General features: G+C 37.9%; 1 protein-coding gene across 1 annotated transcript in view; it reads right to left on the bottom strand.

Moving 5' to 3' along the window:
• Positions 1-27,133, bottom strand: part of scamp1 (secretory carrier membrane protein 1) — a 42,111-nt gene that overhangs the window by 7,287 nt on the left and 7,691 nt on the right. Inside the window, exons 2-8 of the mRNA XM_052020683.1 lie at positions 14,795-14,872; positions 10,653-10,751; positions 8,450-8,558; positions 7,654-7,782; positions 6,384-6,543; positions 3,219-3,320; positions 2,401-2,518 (exon numbers count right to left, since the gene is read on the bottom strand). Of these exons, the coding sequence (XP_051876643.1) occupies positions 2,401-2,518; positions 3,219-3,320; positions 6,384-6,543; positions 7,654-7,782; positions 8,450-8,558; positions 10,653-10,751; positions 14,795-14,872 (795 nt within the window). The remainder of the gene's footprint in view (positions 1-2,400; positions 2,519-3,218; positions 3,321-6,383; positions 6,544-7,653; positions 7,783-8,449; positions 8,559-10,652; positions 10,752-14,794; positions 14,873-27,133) is intronic.

The following is a 27,133-nucleotide window of genomic DNA, read 5'->3' on the forward strand; positions in this document are numbered from 1 at the left end:
TGGCAGCTGAAAAGTGGGCATTCAGGAGGCACTGAGAGCTATCAGCAGCAGCAGATTTGGATTTGACCACGATCTACAACCGCAGCATTTTCCTCAAGTTATTGTCATTAAGCAAAAATACTAAAGAGCCCATGTTGCCGAGGAATTGACAGCATTGCAGCTGTCCTGGAATAGCTAGCAGCTTGGCTACTTACAGCACAAATCATTAACACTATTGTTGGGATATTGCCTGGTCTGTGTGGCTTTGGCATATCTAGCGCAATCAGCCATTTCTTCACATCTTGTGGAGTGAATCAAGTTGGTTTAGAGTAGGCTTCTGTGACAGTGGAGAGCTCAGAAAGGAAGCAGAAATTACATTTTCATTCAGCATTTCTGACTCAAGATGGTTGCAAATGCATCAGCCTCATCTTTGGTCCTCACATGAAAGACTCAACCATTATTGAAGGTGGGGATGGTCTGGGAGCCAATTATTCCCATTGGACATTTAACTGTTCACCACCATGCCTGACTGAATGTGTCAGGACCTCATTACAACCTTAATATAAACATTGACAAAAAAGTAAAACATCAAGAAACCCTGGCAAAATGCAAGTCAAAGAAGGATGGCTCCAATTGCTGGAGATCAACCATCTCAGCTCCAAGACAGTACTGCAGAGGTTCCTAAAGGCTGTGTTACCACTGTCAGCTGCTTCATCAATAACCTTCCTTTCACTCCAAGTTAACTGGGAATATTCACAGCTGAATGCAAAATAGTTAATTTCAATTGCAGCCCCTCAGGAAATTTAACATTTAAATGCCTATACATAGCAAGAACCAGATAACAATCAGACACATGGTGCTAAGTGACAAGTAACATACATGACACAAATGAGCAAGCACGTTGGGGGGAGGGAGAGGAATTTCCTCCAAGTCACACACCCCTGACTCAAAATACAGCACCACTCCTTCCACAATATCTAAATCCTTGAACTTCCTACCCAATAGCAATGTGGGAGTGCCTTTACCAGAAGGCAAATCATTACCCCGTTTTCAAGGGCAAGTGGAAAAGGGAAATAAATACTGGCCTTGCCAGGGATACCCATCCCCTCTATTAAAAAAACAATCTCAGTCAGAAAGTTGCGAGTTAACATCCACTGCAGAAAGCTGTGTCCATAAAATCAGCTGGACTCCAGTGCAGTCTTAAGTAGAGAGGGAAGACAACTCCTTGAAGATCTTCAAAAGTCAAAAGATGGACAGTGACAAGATTTGATGGGGCTTAAAAACAAGTGAGAAAACTTTAAATGATATGTTGGAGGTACATGAGTGACTAAGTCGGTTGGCAAAATAATGAATGAGCAGAACTTAGTGTAACTTAAGATAAAAGCAGTGAAGTTTGGGATGCTGGAGGTTACAGAGGATTATGGCTCAGGAGGCTGACAAGAAAGCCAATGCAATATTTATACAGGTTGGTTTCAGATGAGTGGAAGAAATCAATGTTGGGATTTGAAATGGGGTGTGTTTATAATAGGGGAATACATGTGGTTGGAAGTTCAGGTTGGATTGAATACCTGAGACTGCAAAAACCTGGTTCAACCCATGATGGGCAGAATGAAATCAGCAATAAAAAAAAATGTATAGTAGTTGTGGCTTGAGCAAAAGACAAACTCTGCCAGATATTAAAAGATTTAATAATTCTAGAAATACAGACTTTAAGCTTTAAAGCATTTCAAATTGATTTAGAGATTATCAAAATCCACAAGAGTTAAATATACAAGGATTACTCTGCTTCAATGAACTACCAAAGGATGATGCAATCTTCTTAATTTGGAGGACAAATGCCATAGTTTGAGTAACAGAAAACTGTTCAGTCATTACCCTAAGAATAAAAAAACCCAAATAAATCAAAAGGAAATCATCTGGGACTCAGTGTAATTGAAGGGTGCAAGTAGGAATTCCTTTCAAATCCAAACATTCTTGGTTATTTTTCAAAATTATCTATTACTTTTAGATCATATTAGGCAAATTTAATTTATAGAAACATCATGCAATTTTTAAGGCAGTTATTTGATCAGCAGGTTCATTTTACAAATTAGTCTTGAGAAAAAGTTATTAGTTCCAAACTCAGGAATCTGTAAAATGGAAATGTAAAATGGGTAGTTTTCCCCAAATACTTAATGAGATCCTTCAGAATTTCACAAGTATCAGATTGATTATTTTGAAAAATACCAGTTTTATAACAATTCAAGAACTCTGGAAAATTTACACATTCAAATATTTTATTTTCAAACACCAGATAATGAAAGATGGTATAAAAATCTTTCCCCCCTGTAAAAATGCTTTCAATTTTAATAATTGATAATCTAATGAATACCAAAATGAAATGAAGTGCTACTATACGATGGATGGGTAACAATTGCTTACCTTTTTGAACATAATTAGCGAGACAACAGATGAACCAGTAAAAGCTGCTGCAATAATCATCATCAGAACACCGACAGGGATACTTTTATTAAGAGCTGTTAGTGCTGAAATCCAACCACTGAAAAAGATGACTTTAATGTAATCTTTTAAAATGTACGACTTTAATGTAATCTTTTAAAATGCAAGTATCAACACTTCTACATAAGAGATCTACAAAGTCTAGATTTTCTAAAGATTTCAAATACATCTTACAAATTAAAGCACAAAACATTTTCCCCTCATTACAGAATACACTTCTGAATGCTCCACATTTCTTTCCTGAAACTATAAAACACTTATGAAAGTCCCAAAACCTGATGTATACAAGCAAAATAAGTTGTGATACACAATGACTGCACTGCATATTGTGCCACTGATCAGTCCAGATCAAGAACGTCTCAGTTTTGATTTCTGACCCAAGATCAGTAAAGTGAGTGCGACAAAATCTCAATTCTTCAATTTTGAGCCTATTCTAGTGGCAGCTGCTCCTAAAGTAAACATGCAAACACAGGCTAAAAAAAATAAATTAGCCTTGGCTATAAGTGGCTCAAACAAGGAAAGAGTTAAAAGCACGAGTTGGGCTGAAGGGCCTTTTTCTGTGCTGTATCAATCAAGTGAATAACTCTGAATGCATGCAGGTTTCCTCTGAACTCAGTTAACTTCCCTTAGAAATCAATTTAATTGAAACAACAAATCAACCAGCCAAGAAAATAATGTTATTCTAATTATTGAGAACAATCATATAGCAATTCTATTGAGACCTAGAAAGTAATACTTACCAGTTCCCCCACTGTGGAATTCCTACTGATTGTAGAACATGGACAGCAAACTGACAGATAAATACGAAGAAGAATAGAAAGAAGCTGAAGGAACTGTCACTCCTGAAATATAATGCACTTTTGTCAGTTTTATTTAAAATATTAACCCTCTCCATGATCTCTGCAAACCTTGAATTTCTACATTTCTTGAAGGAGGGGGAAGGGAAAGTAGCAGGATGAATGGGACAGAGGCACAGAATTGTAAAAGATTGTTTATTTCATATGTCAAAATAAGAATCAGGGGGAAAAAATCAACATGAGAAAGTATGGTCTAAATGCCAGGACCCCTCTTTACAAATGATTTTAGTTATAATGGGGAGAACAACAATAATAATACAGAAGAGCAATTTACAACATCTATAAGCTATTAAAAGTAGTATAAAATGTAAACAAAAACCTGCAACACTGAATTTGATATGCTGTGTCCATGGAAAGCTAATTAGTGTAATATGCAGATTCATAAAGTTGCAATAATGTACAGGCAGTCCTCAAATATGCAAGGGTTCCATTCCTGAGAACCGTAAACTGATTTTTCCGCAAGTCAGAAACAATTTCAATGGGGATTGATTAACATGAACATCCATTTATTATCTTCGTGTAGTTACAAAAGTACAGAATTAGACTGTCCCACATCCAATGGCTAGTTTTGATGGCCTCAAAGTATCAATGGATGTTAAATAGTTTGATAAGGCATTTTACAAGAGTCAGTAGAAGATTCTGTCTTGTCACTTTCCAAAGCAAATCTCTTAAGTGGCCTCCTATTATGAACCAGCAGCCTTCGTTCTTAAAGACAATTGTGTCTGTTTGGTTACTGCTGGGACCTTACACGTAAATATTTTTTTGAAGACTGGTTGTCTTTTGAATTAACTAGCTGCTACCCATAGTTCCATAACTCTGAAGATATTTGTATTTCTGTATCTAACTACCCTATCTTGAAAAAAATTTGAGAATTTGCATAGTGTCAAACTTTTGTAAGTCTTTTCCTCTGTAACCTGGAGAGCCCCTTTACAGGGAAATATTTAAAAAAATGATAAACTGGGTATGACTTTATTAAAATTCACCATAAAATCTGATAGAAATGCTTAAAGCTGTGACAGGAAAGTCAGTGGATCATAACTGATTCCCAAGATGAGGGATTCAGATCCAAAACAAGGGGACATAAAAGGGAGATTGAGAAATCAGAAAAGAGACTAGGCTTCTAACCCCTTGAACTTGTTGTCTATAGCTCAGACTTATCCAAGGAGCAGCTCACCACCCATGACTGCTGTACAGTAAACCCCAATTTAGACTCCTGATGCAAACTCCCTCAAGGAAGTGGACTCTGAGTTGAACAACAAAGCCCAACATCCACAGAATTGCTTTCAGAGCTGTTTAAGCCACAGTTCTAGGTTTAGCTGTGAAAAGTTAACATTTATTAAAAAAAACAAGCACTAAAAAAAATTAATTAAATTTGACTAAAATAAAACAAATGTGAATTACCTCATCACCTTTCTCCCTTATTGCCATTCTTTTCCATCAAATGAATGACTTCGCTGTTCTTGCACCAGGTTAAAATTGGTACAGAAACTGAGAGCCGATTGCCCAGTGCAGATGCCGGAATATCTTAGGAAGATTATGCTCTGATGCTGGACTTCATGAGAAGTCCAACCTTGGAGCACAGTTAGGAAAGCCCTGGTGATCAGCTGCATGAAGATTCTTGATTTCCATTTTTGCACTGGAATCCTGAACTTCAGCACAGATAACAGATGTTCTGAGCAGAACTGGTAGCATTCTACAGAAGATTCAGTCCATTTTTAAAAAAACATGGCTGACCGTGCCAACATTACCCCCATTTCTCATTATCCTTAACAAATAGCCAATCACAGTCTTAAAAATATTAATTTCCCATAGCTTCAGTGGAAAAAGTATTTCCTGTCTTCATTCTTAATTGATCTAGTTCTGAATTTTATTTCCTTTTGAACTCAATTCCCTCAACAGAAAGATGTAGATTTTTCCCCTCTACCATGCTGAATCTCAATAATTTTATTGCATTCAATTCTTAAACGATCTTCTAACTCAAAAGAAATACAAGACAATCGGTCCTCATAATTAAATTTTTACAGCTTTATCTGGTGAAGGTGTTGTATCCCGTGCAAGGCTAACCTATCTTTCCCAAAATTGATAAAAGTACTTCAGAAGTCTAATCATAGCTCTGAACAAATGAAGCTCAAAATCCTCAGTTCTGAATTGCAAATCACCTTAAAGTATTAAATGCCAAAAGACTTTCTGATTACTTTTATACATGTGCACTAAACTTTCATCAATCTGTGCATGTAGACACCAAAATTTATTTGCACCTATACAGACCCTAGTTTTATGCTATTTGGGAAATAGTCTGATTTATCTTTCTTACATCCAAAATGGATTACCTCATTGTTCAACCATAGAGCTCCATCTTCCAGAGTTTTATCTATTTACTTTATCCATATTCAGTTATAATTTACTGTTTTCATTTGCACACCTGACCATCTCCAACAATGAACACGATTCTATTCTTTCAATCTATAATCAACACACATTTAACAAAAGTTGAGGCCATGATATTGATAATTCAAAAATTACCACTAATGTAAGGAAAGGTAGTAAAAAGACATATTTAGATGTAGACCTCTTAAATTTAAGAAATATCCAAATAAAAATCAATGAAATAACAACACAAATTGGAATAAACAGGTATGAATTGAGGTACAGTTACGAGGAGATCAAAGCTGGGAACTAAATTCTCAGGGACATTTGATTTTTAGAAAGACAGGTGAGAAAGAAAAGGCAGTGGGTATCACTGTAAAAAAAGAATAGTGCAGGTAAATTTAATATTCAATTAAATGATGTATTAACTCTTTGAATGTCAATACGCTTTAAATAGTATTTGGAGAATCATATACTGATGAAAATAAACAGATTAGCACATCTGAAGACTTACTGGAGTGAAGTTACTATTTCCAGAATTAAAGTTAAAAAAAAAACTGCTTGTGGGGTGCAAGGCGCTCTTGCAAACTATAAATAAATTTCAAATTTAACCTCTTTAAATTGCTAAGGTTACACTTTTGCTAATTTTATATTATAAATACAGCAAGTCAAATTACTAACCTGAAAGCCTTGTAAAGTGGTCTGTACCAACAAACAAACGAACATGGGGTAAAAAGCAAGAACCAGAGAATGGACAGGCCAAAGTCCACGCCTCGATAGCTATCAACACAGAACCAGGCAAGGCAACCAAAAATATTTACCAGAAGTGTTACTGCATGAACTGCAGGGTGAAAAGAAAAATAAGTCTTAAAATAGAACTTTTTAAAAAGTACATAAAAAACTGGTACTTTAGCAGAAATTAAGTTTTGTGATAACTACAACTGCTCATTGTTTTGCGACAATATAAAAGATTAAAAGGCTTCATATTTATCATTTGCTATTAACAAATCAAAGTTACAGGCATTTCTGCATGCAACTTATGCCAAATCCCACAGTATCCATTGCGAAGTTACAAAGGTTATTCAATGTGCAAAGATCTGGAAAATGGAGTTGCAGGAAAAATGATAAACAAGCATATTATCTAAATGATGAGAGATTACACAGCACAGATAAAGAAGGATCAGGAAGTCCTAGGCCTTGGTTTACAAAAGGCTAGTATGGAGGTACAGCAAGTAACCAGGAAGGCCAACAAAAATGTTGTTTAATCACTAGGGGAACTGAATATAAGAGTAGGAAAGTTATGCTTTTTTTTATGTAAGGTATTGGAGAAACCACATCTGGAGAACTGTTTGAAGTAGTGGTCTTCTTATTTAAGGGTGATGCTAATGCACTGGAAGCAGTTCAGAAGTGATTTACAAGGCTAACATGTTTAATGACTTGTCTTATGAGGAAAGGTTGGAGAGACTAGACTGGAGTTTAGATTAGTGATCAGGGACTTGATGGAGACACACAAGATCCTAAGGTGTCTGAACAGAGTGGATGTGGAGAGGATGCTTCATCTTGTGGGAGAATCTAAAACTAACAGATCACCATTTAAAATAAGGGATGCCCCTTTTAAGACATAGCGGGGTGGAAGCAAAGTCTTTGAATATTTTTCAGGGCAAAAGTGGATACTTGATAAGCCAGGGGGTGAAAAATGATTGAGAGTACTTAAAGTGCAGTTGAGATTAAAAAAAACAGGTCAGCTATGATTTTATTAAAGAGCCAAACAGTCTCCACCTGCTCCTAATGTGCATCTTCACCTAACGAATAGCACAGCATCTATTTAGTATTCTCATTCAGTCCAAATATCTCAAAACTCTAATGAGCATTCAAAATAAAATATTTTGCACACAATCCAATATTTTATAAATATTAAACACTAATGAAGTAGACTGCAGAATTTACATACACATCCATAAGTAGTAGAGCATCTTGACTGTCTTTTGAAATTCAACAGGGATATCTACCGAGAGGTCTTGATAGAAACATGGCCCCACAGGACATCGTTCAGGAAGTGGAGGCCAATTGTTCTTCCGAGCTGAAGAGAGAGTAATTACTTATTACGACCACTTCTGTAGTCCAACTCAAATCAGAAATATTAAAACTCAACTATTTCCATCTTGGCCAGCAATGAACATTTTCCACAACAGGGGGAAAAAAATACTTCTGCCAACCATAAAGGTGGCACAGAAAGCAAAAGTAATCTAATTTCCAAGTGGGGATCATTCTATATTCACCTAAATGGTATTTCTTAACCTTTTGAAAATAAATTTACTGAAGCTGGTAATATCCTACAAACTGCTTTATTACTTCTGTAAGCACTATCCTAGCTACCTTCATTTTAACTTTAAACTAGAGAGCATTTAGATACTGTGGAGGAACAACTATAATTCTTTGATTCATAATTGCACAAGGTTAAACCACCAAAACTGAACTTAATCATCATTGTATTAGGTTGTGCCTTTTCCAAATCCACTTTAACTGTGGGGGAAAAAAATGCTTTTGCTTTCAGCACAAAAGTGAATGAAACAGCTAGTTTAAACAGTGGTTCCATAACTAACAATCTGAAAAGAAATATTACAAGATTTGATAACACCTGATTTGTTAACTATGTTGGAGTAGACATCTAAGAGCTACAAAGTCAAATCTAGTAGTGTATTAAAAAAAACTCATGCCAAAATGCAATGGAAAATATGACAACATACGATCATAACTGAGATTTTTCATCTCACGCTCTCGCCGATCAAGCTCTGCTGCTTTTTGCTCTAGTTCTTCCTGACGTCTCAACAACTCAGCCTGGGCTGCAGCAGTTTCCTAAAACAAAGAATATGCAAGTTCATTTTTCCCAGTTTTAGAAAGTAAAGGCTACAGTAAGATTAATTAACAATTTAACAGCTTAATGGATATCTTAAGACTACGTCAATCTTGTGGACGAATTTCATGAAAAGATATTGAGAATCTAATTGTGCAGATGGAAGAGGGATAAAATAGAGAAGCCTACTACAATACAGCAGCAATACTCCCAAATTCCTCTACAAAGAGTAAGTTTTTAAGATGCAGACACCCCCCCCACCCCCAAGTAAGAGAGACAGACAGACAGGCAGGCAGGTCTGGGAAGAAAATTTTAGATGGAAGAGGCTTAGCCGCTAAAGGAATGGCTACAAATTGCGGAGTAACTAAATTTAGGAATGATCAGATGGCCAGAAATTAAAGCATGGATATACAAGGTTATGGGGCTGCAAGAGATTAAAGGTTAAAATCAAGGCATGGCTTAAATTAGACACAATGCGAGTAAGAATGCAAAGAACCAGTGGGTGAACGGGAATCAGTGTAAAGTTAGGGCACAGGTAATAAAGTTTTGGCTCAAGAAGAGGAAGCCCGACCAGCAACATATTGAAATAGGCAAGTCCAAGATAACCATCACTGTTTATAGCAGATGAACCAAGGCAAAGGTAGAATTAAGGAGTGTTCAGGAGTCCTTCGGAGGTCATGGAGTCATAGTTATACCGCACAGAAAAAAGAACCCAGTGCCCACCATCCACACTGACCACTAAACACCCACGGACACTAATTCTACTTTATTCTCCCTACATTCCCTTCAACTCTCCCTGGAATCTATCACTCACCTATCTACTAAGGGCAATTTACATTGGCCAGTTAACCTACCAAGCCACCTGCCTTTGGGATGTGGGAGGAAACCAGAGCACCTGGAGGTAACCCAGGCAGTCACAGCAATGGAGGTCAGGATTCTTTTTTTCAATCTTTTTATTGAATTTCAAATTAATACACTTAGCAATAGTGATTATACACATGGTGCAAAGAGATCGGGATTACAATAATAACAGTTGACATATACAATCACAGGGAGTAAAATATATAATCTGAACCTCCCAATCTCCTACTAAGTGAACATGATACAAAAGAATTTGAAAAGAAATTTGATTATATGAAAAGAGACTCCCAAAATTAAAAAAAAAATAAACAAAAGCAAACAAAAGACTTCAAAAAAAAAGCTGGACTGTTATTTCTTCAGTTAAAAAACATTACGTCGTTAGCTCCGCTCCTCTATATTCAAATAAAAGGTTATTGAAAGGGATTTGAAAAAGGTCTGCTTACATCATATGGAAATACTGAATAAATGGACTCCAAGTTTCCTCAAATTTAAGCGAAGGATCAACAGTACCACTCCTAATTTTTTCTAAGTTTAAACATGTTATAGTTTGAGAAAACCATTGAAATGTGGTAGGAGGTATAGGATCCTTCCACTTAAATAGAATGGATCTCTTGACCATTAGAGGTCAGGATTGAACATAATCACTGGAACTCTGAGGCAGCAACACTCCTTGGTATGCCAATGTGTCATGTTTAAGGCGAAACACAGTAAAATGCATCTTTTTGCATAGAGTGTTCTGGGGGTAGCAAGTGTCACCACGCTTCCAGCTCCAACCCAGCACGTCCCCAACTTCCTAACCTGTACGTCTTTGGAATGTGGGAGGAAACCAGAGCACCCAGAGGAAAACCACGCAGACATGGAGAGAACGTACAAACTCCTTACAGACAGTGGCCGGAATTGAACCCTGGTCGCTGGCGCTGTAATAACGTTATGCTAACCCCTACACTAGATATCATCTACACCAAAAGACCCTGGCTAACAGTGCTATGCCAGCTTTTGAATGGACTATCACACATGTGAAATTACTGACAATTTGTATTATTTCTTTAAAATTCACGTTTAAATATTTTGCAAAACCAAGGCAAGATAGAATACCACTAAAACAAAAGAAAATTTCCTTCTCCGACAACCTCAAAACAACACATATTCAGGATTCTTTCTTGACAAAGCATTAAAGTGCTACTTCACCACAAATTCCTATGAAAAACTAAAAATACTAGCAATTTTAAACTTGCCTGTGTACGCTGAGCATATGTGGGAGGCTCCTCTGTAGGCTTCATAATAGCTGGCTGCGTACTGGGCATTGGAGGCTTTTCAATATTTCCTGATGGTGCCTGTAAAAGTAAATAGTTTATCAGACAAGAAATATAACTTGATAGAATTAGCAGACAAACCTTGATACAAGAATCATTTAAGTTTGCTAACTGAAGACTTGCAAATCTTGAGAGCACGGGGGCACTGGAAATAGGGGATTTGAATACTGGAGGTTGGCTACAAAGAAATGTAAGAGAAACAATAAGAATAGTAACATTAAAAAGGGAGAAAATCAAAGCTGGGTGGTATCAAACTATCCTTGGTCTTTCATTTGTAATTAAGTGTAATCATAAGGCATGGTGAGAACCTAGCTGGGGTGTCATGGTGGTATAGCAAGTAGTGCTGCTGCCTCACAGCTGCAGGTTTGATCCTGACTCGGGATGACATCTATATGGAGTCTGCACATTCTCCAATGAACATGCGAGTTTCTGCTGATGCCCTGATTTCTTCCCAGATGCCATACGCGAGATGATAGGTTACTTGGCTACTGTAAATTAGCCTTTAGGAGTCGTAACTAGTAAAAAGAACCAAAAGGAAAGTTGATGGGAATGAGGGAAAGAAATAGTTGCAGAGGGGGAGTGGGACTTATTAGATTGGGAGTCACCACTAGGTAGTGGCTTCCTTCTGTGCCATTATAAGTTAATGTTTAAAGAAATGCGTAGCTAATATATAAACCATTCATGTACTGCTTTTGTTGACTGCAAAAGATAGCTTTGGTTTTGTAACTACCTTAGAAGATGCTGCAGAATCGAGACAGTGGTAAATAGAAATGTCATTTTAACAAAGAGCTATGTAGTATTTAACCAATAAAATAAGTTGCCAGTTTCTTTACCTGGAAAGTTTGGAGAGACAAGCCTTATCACTGTTTGGTCATTGAAGGAGCACAGATAAGGGGAAATAGAGATTAAAGGATCACAGGAAGAATTGGGTAGACACGTGAACACGGCACTCAAAGCAGAAACCACTGAATAGAGACTGGGACAATGGCAACTTATTAATGTTATCAACATGTTGTTTTACTGTATAGACAAAGAATTAAGAAAAATAATGGTAAACAATGGGCAAACTACCAATAAGATGCTGACTAGCTTGGAGTGAGAAGGGCACGTGGGATCTTAAGCGGCAGTTACTTATTTTACCTGCAAGAGCCAATGGGTCAAGTGGACTCTATTAAGGACTATTTACGGATATTGATTGAGTGACCTTTATCTGAAGATTAAGGAATAAAGCTAAACATGTGGAAGAAAGATTCACACAGGCTTAAGGGCTGCATGGAAAGACAGAAAAGAAGACAGACAATGTCACCTTGGGGTCTAAGGAGGTTGAGCCCAAAAGCTTCAAGCTGCTCATCAACTATCACCTATTGTTAAGCATAGAATTTTGTACTTTTTAAACTCTTGATTGTTTACACAATCTACTAATTGATGCTCATTTTCTCTTGTCCAAGAACTATTCCATCTTAGAGAAATAATAATTGTTTCTCTACCCCTCACCCTTGTATCCGACTGCTTAAGCTTAATTTCTCAGGAATGAAATGGCATCAATAGATGTGCCAAGTACACTTATAAATTCTATGGCAGAAAATCCCACGTTAATAAGATAGTAATTTTCATTTAAGTTCAAGCTTGGAGTAAGATATCTTTCTTTTAACCACCAATACTGTCAGAAGGATAGGGCAGATTAACAGATTTTTCTTCTGCATTAAATCTGATTTCTTCTAACAGATCTGAACAAGGGCCAAGGCAATGAACAAAAGGTAACATCTTCAATTCCATGTTAGAACAAATGTCAGGGCATTCAGCAAGATTATCACTGCCATAGTATGTCAGTGGTGGTGGTGGTAGTAGAAGTTATGTATGACAGTGGTAAATAAGACACTAATCAACCAAGTTCCTTTGTCTTGGAATGACATCAGGCTTCAAGGTGTTAGTGGAAACTCAGCTGAGACCCAATCACTATCCAGGCTTTGCTAAATGTGTGTAGGAATTAGTTAAGAATCAAATGAATGCAGTATATAGTTGCATCTGCAAACACCCTCATGTACAGTTAGTTCAGTAATTCTGATTAAAGGAAATAAAACTGAAATGCTAATTTTTCTCCCTCTGCATCTGTTTTATTTACATATTTGTTTATAGTAACTTGCATTTGGATTATCCTCATTGTTGACTTCTTAGTAGAGGGAACTTAATTGATGAAGCAGTTGAAGATTCATGGGCTAAGGACACTGCCCCAAAGAATTCCTACAATGACATCCTGGGGCCAAGAAGATTGTTCCTTAACAAATCACATCTTCCTTTGTGCAAGATCCATTTCCTGTCACTGGAGAGTTTTCCTAACATCTTCAAGTGTTAATGGGCACCTTGATTAGTCCTTGGATCAAATACCGATTTGATGTCAAAAGCAGTCATTTACACGTCTAGAATTCAATTTTATTTGTGTTCTAGGATGTAACTTAACACATTCAAAGTTGATGAAATTCAAAACATTGCTTGAAGGATATCATTCTATAAGTATGATCAGTTTATTCAGCTATTTGAATCAACTGCAGGGCAGCTTTACCAATTTCAGAGCCAATCACCAAGAGCATTAATGAAAAGGACTTTGCAAGATCGATTGATTTTATTGTGTTTAGTCTTTAGTGATTGAAGTCCATGTTATTTTATTGTTTATTACAACAGTTTATACATTTGAGTGGTTGGTTTGGCCAGTTCAGAGAGCAAACACATTCCTATAGATGTGGAATTAAATATACCAGACTGGGTAAGTAGCACTGATTTCTACTCAAACAGACAATGAACTAACTAATTCAAATACACAGGAACAAAGATATTTGCTTGTACATTTATACTTGGATTTATGAATGAAAGTTTATGAATGGATGATCAAGCAGCAAAGAGTTGTAAAGAAAGATTATACTGAGCCAATTAAAAAGAAAAAGTTCAGGCCTCAGGTGGAGTATTGTGTCTAACTAACTTTGGACAATACGATTAAAATGTGTCCAGATCAGATTCCCCAGAATGGGATGAGAAATATGGGACTTAATAGAAACTAGTTATTCTCCTTATGGTGGTTAATGTTGTGGCAAGATTTAATACAAGAGTTCAAAACCAGCTTCATTTCAGAAATGAAATAATGAGAAAAGTGGCAGGGCTGGTAACCTGATAATTAGCAATTAACAAAATCAGCAAGTTGCTGCAATCTGGTATGAACCATGTTAAAGAGTGGTAGCAGCAGAATTAATAATTACAAAACAGAGAAACACTAAGACCACTGGGAAAGGGATTGTTGTGGATACAAGTATTAGTGTAAATTTAAAAAGAGTGCATGCAAACCACGTGCAAAGACTTTTAATTATTGTACCAGAAAGTGTCAGTCGAGAGACTGCAGTCTTCAATAAAAAAGGATATTATATCGAGAGCTTGAGTGTTGCTGCTTACCCAGACAAATAATGAACTAAAGGGGATTAAAGTCAACAAAACCCCATAAAATTGGCAAAGCTGGAAAGCCTACTTTTGGTTGCCTTATTGTTTCAGTAAGACAAAAATCAATCATTAATTACTAATCTACTGCATGATATCCAACTGGTGAATGCAAATCCAAAGCACTTGAACATATTTTACTTCTCATCTCAGCTCCAATTCTAATACAAAAAGATAGTAATTATCAACGAGTTTTAAAGATTAACCAGGCAACCTCTATTTTGGGAGGAAGTTGGTCTTTTACAGAAAAAGCTAACCAGATAAAGAAATGCATAAAATAGAAGTGGAAAGTCTAATCACAGGTATCTTCAAATGCTCCAATCTAAAAGTTTAAGTTGTCTCAAAATTTATACATGTCATTATTACTAGCCATCCACATTGTCACTTTTGAATCAATGTCCCCATGGTATGCAATCCATGACTAGCCTTCAGAGGCTCTGATACTTTAAGTTGATTACACCTGGTGTCTGCAATATAAGTTTCCTTCCACTTAATTCCTCTGATTAATGTTTAATAGTCACACTTAGTAGTTATGTGCTCTCATCCTTGCAGAAGCATATAAAAGCAATTTGAAGTCTTCATACTTTGCGTCCATCTGTGAAAGGATTGTATTCTTCTAATGCTGGTGGTGGATTTCTCGTCACTTGTGTAACTGATGGATCCTAGGATAGAAAGCAACAATCAATAATTGCAGTGTTTTTGTATTTTGAACTACAAATCACAACTTATACTTCTCCCTGAAATATGTCAACTTCCCCTCAAGTGCCATCTAATCTCTCTATAGGCTGCTAAGCAAGCCTTGCTTTGACAAATACAATGAGATTTAAATGACTACATACATTAAAATGATGCAACAATGGTAGAAATAAGTGAAAATAAATAGAGCAAAGTATCAGATTAGTCTGCCTGGAACTGGAATGCGTGAAGATGAACAAGAATAGGAAAAGGTGTGCAAGAACAAACTAGGAGTTGGTGGACAGTGGATGGGCAGGAAAAAAGGAGAGAGAAGAAAATTAAGCTTTTGTTTTGGAGGCAAAATAGAGAAGAATCCAGCAACTTTTCATTTACTTAAGATTATTTCAGATAATCAGTTTAGAAAAACTTGAATGGCACTTTGGCTTGAACACAACTTAACAGTAAAGATATGGACTGCATGTCAGCTGCGAATGTTAGCCATTGCTTAGAGACCAAAGCCATACATTCGAGATACACTCCAGAGATTTAAACACAATCTAGATTAAGGGTCCGTAACTAGATTCTGTAGAGGTTTCAAGAGATGTACACACAAAAAAAAGTCCCATAGCACTCTGAATGAGCCCTACCCTTTCAATTAGCTTGGACTTCCAACCTCTGCTCCCTTCACCATCCCACATTATCATTGCTCAAACTTCAACCTTACCCCATTCTTTACCATCCAAATGGACTTGGAGGATTTTGTGGAGACATCCTTCCAATATATGGGGTGTCTGCTGTAATTTGCCCAAGTCCTAGTAGCATATAGGAGTGTGGGGAAATCACTGTTGCCCAGTAAGCTACAAGTTTTGTGCCAGGTCTGAGATCTTCAAGCAAGCTTTCCCTCAACTGTCCAAAGCTTCCACTGATGTACTGATGAAATTCACCATTGCCTTCAAAGTCTGCCTTTGCTGAGACATGGCTCCCAAGATACAAGAAGTGATCCACTTTTTCCAGGATTGCACTGCGAACCTTCATTGTCAGAAGGTAGTGTCACAAACCAGCAACAAAAGAAACACACTGAGCATGATTCAGTGTTAAAAACTATTTTATTAATTACTACTTATGATAATACGTAAAATAAAAGTAAAAATGTTAGTATGTTAGAATTCAAAAATGTTAAACCTCGAACGTTAACCCCAAAACTAAACTCTTCGTGTGTGTGTGTGACAAAGTCCAAAACTCCCAGTTCCGGAATGGTTCTTAAAGTTCAGTTCCGCAAGCCATAAGGTGAAACATGAGCAAGGGCTTCTTCAACAACCACCGTTGTCTGAAGATAAGATGTAGATGTAGAAAAACATAGAGAGAGTACATACGAAATCCAAATGTTCCACGATGGAACCCAAACGACACTTCAGTGTTTACTCGGTAGTGACTTCCTCACCCCGAAAAGCATCCGAACCGTGGTCGTCCACACACAAATACCTGTTTCCTTCTACAGGTCAGCAACAAAGTGAACTCCACCGGATTACTTCCAACCTCCATACATGGATTTCAGTGGCAAACACAGTTATTGTTTCTCATCCATCGATAGAGAAAACAAGCAGGCTGGTGTCTCTCTCCCTTCTCTCTCTCCTCCTTCTTCTTCTTCTGACTTCTTCAACAACGTCATTACGTCCTTTATCTTCTATTGACGTAAGCACGCCCCACACACACATACACACACACTCTCTATCTTAAAGGGACTTTCACTGAGTCCGTAACAGTAGTGTTATCCAGACGAGGGTGGTTGAGAATCTTTACCTTTGGATATTGAATGCAAAACACATCCTCTCATATGCCTCTATGGTGTTCTCTCCCAAGCCAACATTCCTAGCATTGAGGTTTTTTCTACCTGATCAGTTCTACTGGGCAGAAAGTGTCATTTGCTAGCATGATACCAGATTCCCAAAACAGAGTTGCTAGTCATGGAAAGAGAGTACCATATAGAGAAAGGAAAAGGCCCAAAAATGTCCTCAAAGCTTCCCAATTAAAAAAACAGATTAAATCAAAACTTTAGAGTTCACCACATCCAACCATGAATGGTTGTGACTGTTGAGCAACTGAGAGGGTCATCTCCATATCATGCACATCTTTAGTGGATATTAGAACCCAGCAAGAGAAGAAAAACAACTGAATTGTTTGCAACCATCTTCTACCAAAATGCCAAATGAATGATTTGTATTTGCTTCCAAGGTCCCAATTTTGGGGCAGGTGGGGAGAAAGAAAGTCTTCACCCGATTTGATTCCCTTCAAGGAACTGCAATGGTTATAGCAAACACGATGGGCCCCCACAGTATCTTGCTGTAATGCTGAAGATTTGTACTTAAACCATTGTCCAAGGCTTTTCAATACAGCTTAAAGTCTAGCATTTCCCTGAAAAAGTGGACAATCACTGAAGTACATCCAATCCACAAAATCAGGGCAGATCTTATACAGCCTGTTACAATCAGTCAATTCTTTATCATCAGCAAAGAGATGGAATGCATCAGTGATTGAGCCAACATGCAGCATTGTCTCACCAATAACCTGCTAATACCTGGTTAATTTTCTGCCAGACCACTTCACTCGACCTCAGAACAAAATGGACATAAGAGCTTTAAAAAAAAAGGGAGGAATACATTTTGATATCAAAGTACAGCACAAAGGAACTCTTGCTAAGTTGAATTCAATGAGAATTGGGGAAAGCTTCCTATTGAATAAAATCTCTATCTACCACCATAAAAAAATAGCTGCAGTTTACAAAATGCAATCTCAGCTCAAGGTGTATGCTGCAAAAATTAGAGGCCCAATAACCTTCTCTCCATTATGTGTTCAGAAGTTGGGAGGTCTGATGATGATGATTATGTTGTTCAGTTCCTTTTGCAACTTCAGATAATGAAGCAGTTTGCTTCAATGCAGATAGGCCAAAAGAATATTTCATTTTGGGCTCATAAGTGTCAAACAACATTCATGCTATGTTGTTACCAAGCAATGATCTTCTCCAACATAGTGGTGAAGTGGGTTCTTGATCATCAGCATGAACTTAATGGACTGAAGGGGCTGTTTCTGTGCTGTACACCTCCATGATAATTCTAAAGTTCTATGCCAAAGTCACCATCAATATCACAGAAAATGTAATTCGAGCAGCTACAAAAATTGTGGCTACAGTGGCATGTCAGAGTGGATATTCTGCTATGACTGACTCACTTTCAGAGTCTCCAAAGCCACAAACCAGGAATTTAGTGGCATGGTCTCCACTTGCATGGACAAATAAAGCTCCAACAACCTCCAAACAGCTTGACACCAAGTTGAATGAACTAATTTGATTGCTTGGCACCCCCAATCAGCACCCTTAAGTACTTGCTCCTCATCATCTGCATAAGATGGCTGCAAAATGCTCTGCAACTTGCCAGGATAGTATCTCACAAGTATATCTCCTCTCAGTGGTAGCTTTCCTGTGCAATTGGTACCACATGCAAATTTCCTTCAAAGTTGCACATCATTCTCCATATGGTCGACTGGCCCGGAAGGTTAGATCCCATGGAATCCAGGAAGGACCTCTTAAATGGATTCAAAATTGGCTCAGAGGCAGAAAGCAGAGGGTGGTGGTGGAAGGTTGTTTCTTGGAATGGAGGCCAATGACTAGCGGTGTGCTGCAGAGGGTCAGTGTTGGGACCCTTGTTATTCATACAAGTGATTTGGATGTGAATACACAAGGCTTGATCAGTAAGTTTGTGGATGACACAAAATTAGGTGTTGTTGATAATGAAGATTATTGTAGACTATAGGGGGATCTTGATCAGTTAGAGAAATGGGTCGAGGAGTGGCAAATGGATTTCAATACAGATAAGTGTGAGGTGATGCATTTTGGAAAGTCAGACCAATATAAGACTTATACTATTGATGGTAGGGCACAAGGGAGTATAATGGAACAGATGGACCTAGGAGTACAAGTACCTAGTTTGTTGAAAGTGGTGTCACAGGAAGACAGAGGTGAAAAAGGCCTTCATCAGTCAGGGCACTGAGTACAGGAATTGGAACATTATGTTGCAGTTGTACAAATTGTTGGTGAGGCCACACTTGGTGTACTGTGTACAGTTTTGGTCACCCTGTTATGGGAAAGATGTGGTTAAACTGGAATGAGTGCAGAAAAGATTTAAGGATGTTGCTAGAACTAGAGGGCCTGAGTACATAGGGAGACATTGGCCAGGCTAGGTCTTTATTCCTTGGAATGTAGGAGAATGAGGGGCAATCTTATAGAAATGCTTAAAATTATGAGAGGCATAGATAAAGTAGATGGTAACAGTCTTTTCCCCCCAAGGTAAGGGAGTCCAAAACTAGGGGGCATAAATTTAGGGTGAGAGGGGAAAGGAGAAAGATTTAAAAAGGGACCTGAGGGGCAACTTTTTCAAGCAGAGGGTGGTGATTATATGGCACGGGCTGCCAGAGGAAGTGATTGAGGCAGGTACAACAGTATCATTTACCTGGATAGGTAAATGGAAGGGCAGGACTTTGAGGGATATGGGGTGAACACAGGAAATTGGGACTAGCTGGGTGGGCACAGTGGTCAGCATGAATTTGTTGGGCCAAAGCACCTGTACCCATATTATATTGCTCTATGACTCTATGGTAAATATTCCTTCATGGATAGTGGCTCAGGATTGTGAAACTCTCAGCCTATAGGCACAGTGGGAGCAATTTCATAAAGACTATAATGGTTCAAAGACAACCTCCTAGGGCCTTCAGGCATGTAGGTTAAATGCTGATCTTGTATGTGGTGACCAGCAACTCTGACTTGAAGAGAATTAGAAAGGTGGGTGAGGGGGAAAAGAGGGGGGCGGGGGAAAAACAAAAAAAAAATAATCAGCCTCAGATAGAAACTAAGGCCAGCCCCACTGCTCATTCAAGAGCACTTCTGTGCAAACTGACTAATCCATTTAATATCACTCAAGGTGCCACTATTGAAGTACAATATTTTATGCCAAGTGTCAATACAGTAGGATAGATAAAATAAATTTGAAAACTGGTATAGAATGAAAATGGTTAATTGGGACATAACTAATGTTTTTGCTACTAATTTGATCAATAGTATAATTTATCAGCTTATTACATCGTGATATACTTTAATGAAAGGTTACTCAAGATATAGCTGAACTTTGACATTGAGAAGCACAATAACAAGGTCTACCATGTACCAGGTTGTGAAATAGCAAATCAAGATCTACTTTAGAAGCACAGATGTTGGAACCCTGAAACAATGCCTGGATTGGAGTGAATTAACTATAATTTGGACAAACTTGGATTGTTTTCTCTGAAGCATTGGAGCTGCGGGGCGTCCTGATAGAAGTATATAAAATTAAGAGGCAGAGATAGGGTAATCTTTATCACCCAGCATGGAGATGTCAAATACTGGAGGGCATAGCCTTAAAGGTGACAGAGGGAAAGCTTAAAGGAGATTTACAAGGCAAGTTTTAAAAAAAATATATATAGGTGCCTGGAATGCACTGCCCAAGAAGGTGCTAGAAGCAGATATGATAGCAAAGTTTGAGAGGCATTTAGACAGACACACGAACAGGCAAAGAACAGAGGGATACAGACCATGTGCAGCCAGATGGGATGAGTTTAGATTAGCATCATAGTCAGCATAGACATGGTGGGCCAGAGGGCCTGTTCCTGTGCTGTACTGTTCCATGTTCCAAATGATTAATAGGGGAGGGCAGTGGATGTTGGCAACACGGAACAGCCCCAAATATCATTTGTAACAAGAGAGAACAGCATTAATTATATTTTAATCAGGACAGGAAAAGTTCCAAAGTGTTAGCATTTCGAGAAAGGCAAGGGTTTAGTGTTAGTGGTGGGTGCAGGAAATAGAGAAGAAAAGGAAAAAAGGAGGAGGTCTATGATAAGGTGGAAGGCAGCTGTGAATATGTGCAAAAAAAGAAGAGCATGATAATAGGTCAAGTGTTGAAATGAAGATTATGGCTCTACTAGAGATTAAATGTAAGTAGCAGAATTGTTACACTGGTACTTTGCTTAGCATTCAAGATGTGTTCCCAGGAATGGAATCACCACTTAAAAGATGCTTTACGGATAACAAAAAAATTGGTGCAGAACCTTGCCTTCTGCTGGCACTCTCACAGAATACACTCCCCGCAGCTCAATGGTAGGGCAGTGACCACTGTTGAGCTTGTTACTTTAGGGAAATTTCAGGGCTGGGAAGAGCAAATAAAAGAGAGCATAACAGCTTCCTTCACATCCAACAAAAGAAAGTGGATGGACCATAGGATTCAGGAGGTATGAAAACACATGAACAATTTCAAACATTGGTCTACATCCATTTTACCAGCAAGGGTGAAATCCTCACCCACATATTGCAGCACTGAGCAACTGTGCCAATTATCCCAGTCAGCCCAACATTGGCCGTCATAGGCAGCTTCTCCACAATAGGCTGCAGGTGAGTCTTTTCTGCAAGAGTGAGAGCATCAGGCAGAGGTTTGTGCCAGGTTCCCAACTTAGTGTACAGCTGAGGGTAGGGCTTTGTACCAGGTTCTTGGAATAACAGTGCACAGCCTGAATGGATGGCTGCCTTTTTTTTCTAAAAATAATGAGAGTGAGGGGACATACCTGTGCATGTTGGACTGGTGGACCAAGTGTACTTTAATGAATCAGTGCTCTATAGGGTATTGCTAAGTGGGGTACCACTGTATCCAAAATTACTGAACTCAAATACGAGTACAGAAAACTGTAATATGCCTTCTTGAAAGAAGAGGCGCTACCTAGGTATTGTGCATCAGGGAGTTCAGAATGTGTTTGGGAAAGAATTAAAGTGAAGGATAAACAGAACTTCAGAATTGCATTTGAGAACCAAATGGAGGTGTTCTAGAAAGCATTCATCCAAATAATTTGGTAGCTCCAGTTCAGAGCAGTACTCCAAATAGAAAAGAGCAAGAAAAATAAAGTCAGTTTTAAGTGGGCACTGGGTAGTGTGCTTGACGATCTCAACAATGTGAAGCGACAAACCAAAAGGGTAAGTGCTGCATTTCCTTTGTTTACATTGGAAATTCAAGTTAATGGTCTTTAAGTGGTATAACAGAGGTGGTGGTTGTGGTGAGGAATGTTTGAGTAGACAATACCTAAATGGGCTGCTGAAAGAAATAAAAAGGAAAAAAAAAACGTAGAGGCCCTTGCCATAATCTTCCAGACATCTACAAGTTCAGCAGTAGTAGTGGTCCCCAAGAAATCTGAAACTGCAATTAAAAAGGACCAGTCAGCTTAAACTCTGTGGTGTTGGGAGTGTTCCAGAAACAATAATCAGGGAAAGAATTAGCAGTCATTAGGACAAAAGTGAATTGATTAAAGCCAGCATGGATTTGTTAAAGGCAAAATGGGTTTAACTAACTTAGGAGAATTTAAGTAATAGAAGGTTGATGAGAGAAATTTGTTTTTGCTATTTGTGGAATTCCAAAGAGTATTGATAAAGTGCCACCTAAACAGGCTTGTCATCAAGACCAAAACTTTTACAAAATGACTTTAAACATGGCAAATAAGAGTCTAGAATGCACTGGTAGTCTACTGGTGAAGGCAGATTCAAATTCAATTATGGCATTCAAAAGAGCTGGATGAGTTATGAAAGTAAAGAATTTCAGAGTTTTGGGGGTCAGGGGGAGTGATAAGGGATACCCAAGAAAATGTTAAATATTATTCAGGCCTTGTACAATGTACTTCTGCAAGTAAATTTGAAACCATGAACCTTTAATAGAAAGAGGCACTGATTATATTCTCCTTCATCTGGATGAAGAGATAACTTTCATTTTAGGGAAGTACCCAACTATAAAAACTCTTAATTTAGTAATTAGCCCTTGAAGAAAAAAAATTAGCAGCAGGGTCATGTATTCAAAAGGAGACACTAAATATCTTTAGAGTGCACATGGGCAAACCCTATTTTGCAGATTCTTTGAAATAGTTTGTAAATAAGACTTACCACAAAAGTACTATAGATAGCTAATTTGTTTGGTGTTTCTCAATGCCTGACACTACATTAAACAACTGCACAAGAGTGGCTGAAGTATCTGGATGGATTCTAGTAAGTTAACTCTACGCAGCACAGCTTCTCTGAAATAGACAAGACGTTTAGAAAAACTTAAATCACAGGCATTAAATTTAAAAAAAATCAGATGTTGGAAATCTAAAATAAAAACTAAGTGGTAGAAATACTCAGCAAGTCATTTCTGAAGAAGTCATTGATCTGAAATATTAATGCTGTTCTCCTCATGGGTGCCCAAATCAAAGAGTCATACAACACAAAAACAAGCCAATGTCCTTCTATACTAATCCAATTCAGCACCACTTAGTCTTGTAGCCTTCATGCCCTGGGCAATTTATGTTCTCAAGATACTTCTTCAATGTTGTGAGACTACCTGCTTTTACTACCCCCTCAAGCAGCAAGTTCCAGATTCTAACAACCCTCGGAAAAGTTTTTTCAAACCCTCTCCAAACTTCCTACCCCTTACATTAAACCCAAGCCTTCTAGCTTTAGACTTCTGCTTGGGGGAAAGCTTCTTCCCATCTACTCTCATCTTTGCTCCTTATAATTCTGCATATCCCATTCAAGCACCCCCTCATCCTCCTCAGCTTCAAGGAAAGCAAACCCAGCCTATTTAGTCTCTTCTCATAACAGACCCTCCACCTCAGACAACATCTTGATGTATCTCCTCTGCAGTGCAATTACATCCTTTCTATAGTATAGTGACCAGAATGACACTGTACCCCAGCTGCAATCTAATCAATGTTTAACGAAGTTTCCTGCTCTTATATTTCATGCCCAGGCTTATGCCTTCTTCACCATCTTGACTTCCTGTGCTGGAATCCTTAGTCTTGTGCACCAAGCTTCCTCTGTTCCTCAAATACTCTCTGGGGTCCTACCATTCACTGTGCATGTCCTGCCCTTACTAGTCCTCCCAAAATGCATCATCTTGCACTTACCAAGATTAAATTTGGCCATCAGACTACCTATCATACTAAATGATTAATATCATTCTGTAGCCCAAGACCACCCTCCTCTCTATCAACAACATCGCCAATTTGCAGGTCCTCTGAGCTTAGTAAACATATCCAATTCATTCATGTTTAAAACAAATAGCAAGGATCCCAGCACCAATCCTTGTTGTACACCAGACATAGGCTTACATTCACAGAAAATATTCACCACCATCACCTTCTGCCTCCTATCACAAAGCCAGTTTTGGATCCAATTTGGTCAGCTATCTTGGATTCCATGGATACAAACCTTTTGGACCAGTTTCCAATATGGAACCTTGTCCAAAGGCCTTAATGAAAGGCATGTGGACATCAACCACACTGCCCTGCATTACATTTTGTTACTTAACAAAATATTGATTTAACTGTCTCATTACCAAAAGTGAAAATATACCACTCATCCAGCTATTAACCGAGTTATTACATGCAAATAACCATAGTTTGAAAAAGCACCGTCACCAATCTGATAATTCACTTTAAGCTTACCATCCTCTTATGAAAGAGAATTTGTTATGTAATAAATGTCTTAGCCAGAAAAGAATTCACAACATTGCTCCAAATAAAAATGAAACAGTTAAAACAACAAGACTGCGACCTTGCAAATAACATTAACGCAAACAGTTATCAAATCTGCACCCAAATTCTGCCTGCTTGCCCCGCTAGTCTCAAATGCATGCGTTTAACTTGTAAGGCCTTAAGGGACAGGATCAGCCCTGATTATAAAATTCAATGGTTTATTGCCTCACATGAAACACAACCAGATGGCACACCAATGGAAGTTCAAGTGCCTATGAATGAGTTACTGCCTTCAAAACAAGGATAGATGTGGGCAGGGTATAGAATTGGAAGTGGAAAGAAAATAAAGTTTGCATCAAATGGTAATGAAATTCTAACTTTTAAAACAAAATTACTCAGAAAGGACCAATGCCATTTAAAACAACAAAATTTTCTGAATTACACACAAAAGCTTGTGAAATTTCCACAAATTGGAAATTTTATTAACATACTTGGATAAAATACTTAAATTGCAAAGATTCACAACCCCCTGAAGAATTTTTTCTTCATCTAAAATAGGTGAACCCCTTTATTGTGCATCTATGCCCCCAAGTTCGAGATACACCTGCTATGAGAAACAATCTCAGTATCCAGTCTGTTTAAACTATTTTCTCAGTAGTTGAGACACAGATGGCAATAGTGTAGGGTAGCAAAATGGGTAATAATACCTAGTGTCCATTAGGAAGAGATAGTGTATGCAAGGAAAATAATATACTTTCAATTAGAGCATGAGCAAGGAAAATTGCTGAAAACAAGTGAAACTGAAAGCACATTGCATTCATAATAAGAAGTGAATCAATGGCACAAATAGAAATGTGAGATCTAATAGCCACGAAAGAAATGTGTTTGCAGTGTGACCAAGCCTGGACATTAAATCTTCCAGGATACTTTGCTTTTAGAAGATAGGCAAAAGGAAAAAGGAGGCAGGGTAGCCCTAATGTTTAAGGATAAGATATTTATTTATTAGTCACATGTACATCAAAACACACAGTGAAATACATCTTTTTTTTGTTACTAAGAATGTGCTGGGAGCAGCCCACAAGTGTCACCACTCTTCCAGCGCCAACAATAGCATGCCCACAACTCCTAACCTGTACACCTTTGTAATGTGGGAGGAAACCCATGCAGACATGGGGAGAAATATAAACTCCTTACAGACAGCAGCAGGAATGAGAGTATGGCAGAGAGAAGGAGGATCTTAGCTCAGGAAGTCACAAGAGAATCAGCTTGGGTGGAACTAAAAAAAATGGGGACAGAAAATATTAGTTGGAATTGTAAACACTAATGGTAATGCAGAGCACTGTACAAATGAGGAAAACTGACACTGATAAACCAATTGATAATATAAATAATCTACATATAGGCTGGACAAATCAAGTGAAACTGTAATGGTGTGGAGAATTTATGGAGTGTACAAGAGATTTTTATTATTAGTAATTTGGAGGAACCAAGGAGGGAACAGTCCAGTTTGGATCTAGTACTGTGTTAATTGTGTGTCTCGAGTTAATTGATGAACAGGTAGTTAAAGGCCTTGAGGGAAGTGATCATAATAAAAGAATTGAAAGTGATTTGTTTTAATGTGAAACCACCATCTTAAATCAAAATAAAGACATTATTAAGGTATGAGTTGTGGGATGACTATGGTAGAATAGGTAGCTACATTTAAAAAAAAATGTATGACAGCAAATAAGGAATGGTTAATATAGGGGATTAACAGATGGCAAGTGATGATACTCACTTTGACTGCAGCAACACCCGTTTGGATCCTTCTGCTATATCAATTGCTAAATACTTGTCACACTTGCAATATTGAATGAATAGAAATTTCCATCAGTGAAGCACTGCAGCTATTGGCATCAGTCCCCATCACAAGTTTCCAAGCCATTTAGTCAATTGATACCATCACTCTTCTCAGCAACTATTTGAAACACAACCAGAATGTTAGCAGAAGCTGGTGTCGCAATAGACTTATTAATTTTGAACATCATGCGAGGTACCACCTCACTCTGCTTTTGCTTCAACTGATCTGCTGCTGAAAACCATGCCTTTGTTATCTCAAAACCTGACCTCTTGCAAAGCCTTCTTCATTTGGTAATCTTGCAGTCAATTTAGAGCTTGTATACCAGTGTTTAGAAAGTAACAGACAGTTGAGAAATTGTAGCTGCTGAATTGGGAGAAGAAATATTCCATGGAAATACTCAAAGTAGTATTTGGTGGCAGATGGGATAACAGAGTGATCTGAGATTGTCCAATGCTACTGGGAGTAACAAAGCCATACAACAAAGCCAAGGGAGTGACTGAGAATAAAAATTAGCAAAAATTTGTTAATAGCTTAGATAACAAGGCAAAACGTCAAGCAGAGAACAGTTAAACTTAGTAAAAATGCAAATTAAGTAAGATTTACAAATTTTAAATAAAAAATTGCAGTAGCGATTTCTAACTTTAATTAATCTTAAGGGGAAAGGCTGGACGTTTATCTGCTGGAGTTTAGGAGAGAGGCAACTTGATTGAAAGATGATAAACAAGATCACAAGGGTGAATGAGGAAAATATATTTCCTCTTGGAAATATAGAACTGGGTGGGGGGTGTCACTGCTTAAAAGTAAGGAAATGAGGTCACCCATTTCAGGCATTTGAGAC

The sequence above is a fragment of the Pristis pectinata genome, chromosome 7 (genome assembly GCF_009764475.1).
Source record: "Pristis pectinata isolate sPriPec2 chromosome 7, sPriPec2.1.pri, whole genome shotgun sequence".
Taxonomy (NCBI): domain Eukaryota; kingdom Metazoa; phylum Chordata; class Chondrichthyes; order Rhinopristiformes; family Pristidae; genus Pristis; species Pristis pectinata.